Source organism: Antrostomus carolinensis, unplaced genomic scaffold (genome assembly GCF_000700745.2).
Source record: "Antrostomus carolinensis isolate BGI_N321 unplaced genomic scaffold, ASM70074v2 scaffold33595, whole genome shotgun sequence".
In the NCBI taxonomy this organism is placed as follows: domain Eukaryota; kingdom Metazoa; phylum Chordata; class Aves; order Caprimulgiformes; family Caprimulgidae; genus Antrostomus; species Antrostomus carolinensis.
This window is the reverse complement of record NW_010316276.1, coordinates 2,823-4,044: the sequence shown is the minus strand read 5'-3', so window position 1 is coordinate 4,044 and position 1,222 is coordinate 2,823. Positions and strand designations below refer to the sequence as shown.

Below are 1,222 nucleotides of genomic sequence, written 5' to 3'. Positions count from 1 at the left end.
TCCTGCTTCACCTCATGAAAGCCATCAAAATCTCACCAGTGCCGTTCATTTGAACTCCCCATAAGCACAGGCCTGGGACAGCAGAGGTGCTTAGCATCTCACTGAAAAAGGCTGTAAGAAACCTGGATATTATCATCCTATCATCATCCTTAACTGGACAAAACCTGAGGTGCTGAGCAAGCAATAAAAGGAGGCTGCCAAGACATAGCTAGTGTGGGATTTTAAAAAATCAGGCTTGACAAATGACTAGAACACATCCTGTATATAAGAAAATCCTACATTCATTCACCTGATGAAATAGATCTTATTTCTCTGAGACTCTAAGACCTTAAGATGGGAAAGTATGATATTTTCTTAATACTCTACAGAGTCATATTTCACAAGATCTAAGGAGTACCATGGAAATTTTATTATTTGGCACGCTGAAAGCAAAGGCTGTTTTTCAGAGGAAGACAAATGAAAACAGGCTCTACACAATAATCACAAACATTTTCAACAAGTAACCGTCAAAAAGGTACAGAGTATAAGTAGTAATAAATGCATAGCCAAGGACAAAGGAAAGACACTGGACTTTTTCAGAAGCAATGGTAGATAGCAAAACTTTTCCAACAGGGAAAGGCAGCAAACAGAGGTGGACAAGAAGGATACCCATCAATGATATTTACAGCCACAGAAGTTGAAGAATTGGAATACCTTTGGAATTAAGACACATGGAATAACTTGATATAGAACTAACTAAGAAGAGAAAACTCTTACAGCTTTACAATCTAACTGCTGAGTTCAGAGAGCAATCCAAACCCAGAGAGCAATGGCAACAGAGCATACCATAAGCGCTGCCGGTGATGCTGTTGGTGGGGACGGCGTGTTTCCCGTTCTGAGTGACAGCCCTCACGGGGAGCTGATGCTGTCCAATGGTCACTGGAGCTGCCTGCTGAAGGATTGTGACTGTCTGTCCTGGAACGCCCTGTGCCATCTGACTGGCAACTGTCTGAATAACACGGCTGGCTGTAGGTATGGTGGCAAATGCAATCGTTGGCTTTTCATCCATGCCTGCTTAAGAGTAGAACAGACAACGATCATTTACCACCCTGGCTTAGGAGCAGGCTTCATTCTCATTAACATTTTAGCAGTGATACATACCCCAGGCTCACAAATGTGAAAATATCTCTTCACCACAAAGTCACTTGTCTTTGACATGTCCTACAAGGTTTAGAGAGCAGGA

The 1,222-nt window shown here is 42.3% G+C and overlaps 1 protein-coding gene across 1 annotated transcript in view; it reads right to left on the bottom strand.

Moving 5' to 3' along the window:
- Positions 1-1,222, bottom strand: part of LOC104525161 (forkhead box protein K1-like) — a gene marked incomplete at its 5' end in the record, with an annotated part of 6,238 nt that overhangs the window by 2,492 nt on the left and 2,524 nt on the right. Inside the window, one exon of the mRNA XM_010168236.2 lies at positions 826-1,050. Coding sequence (XP_010166538.2) covers positions 826-1,050 — 225 coding nt within the window. The remainder of the gene's footprint in view (positions 1-825; positions 1,051-1,222) is intronic.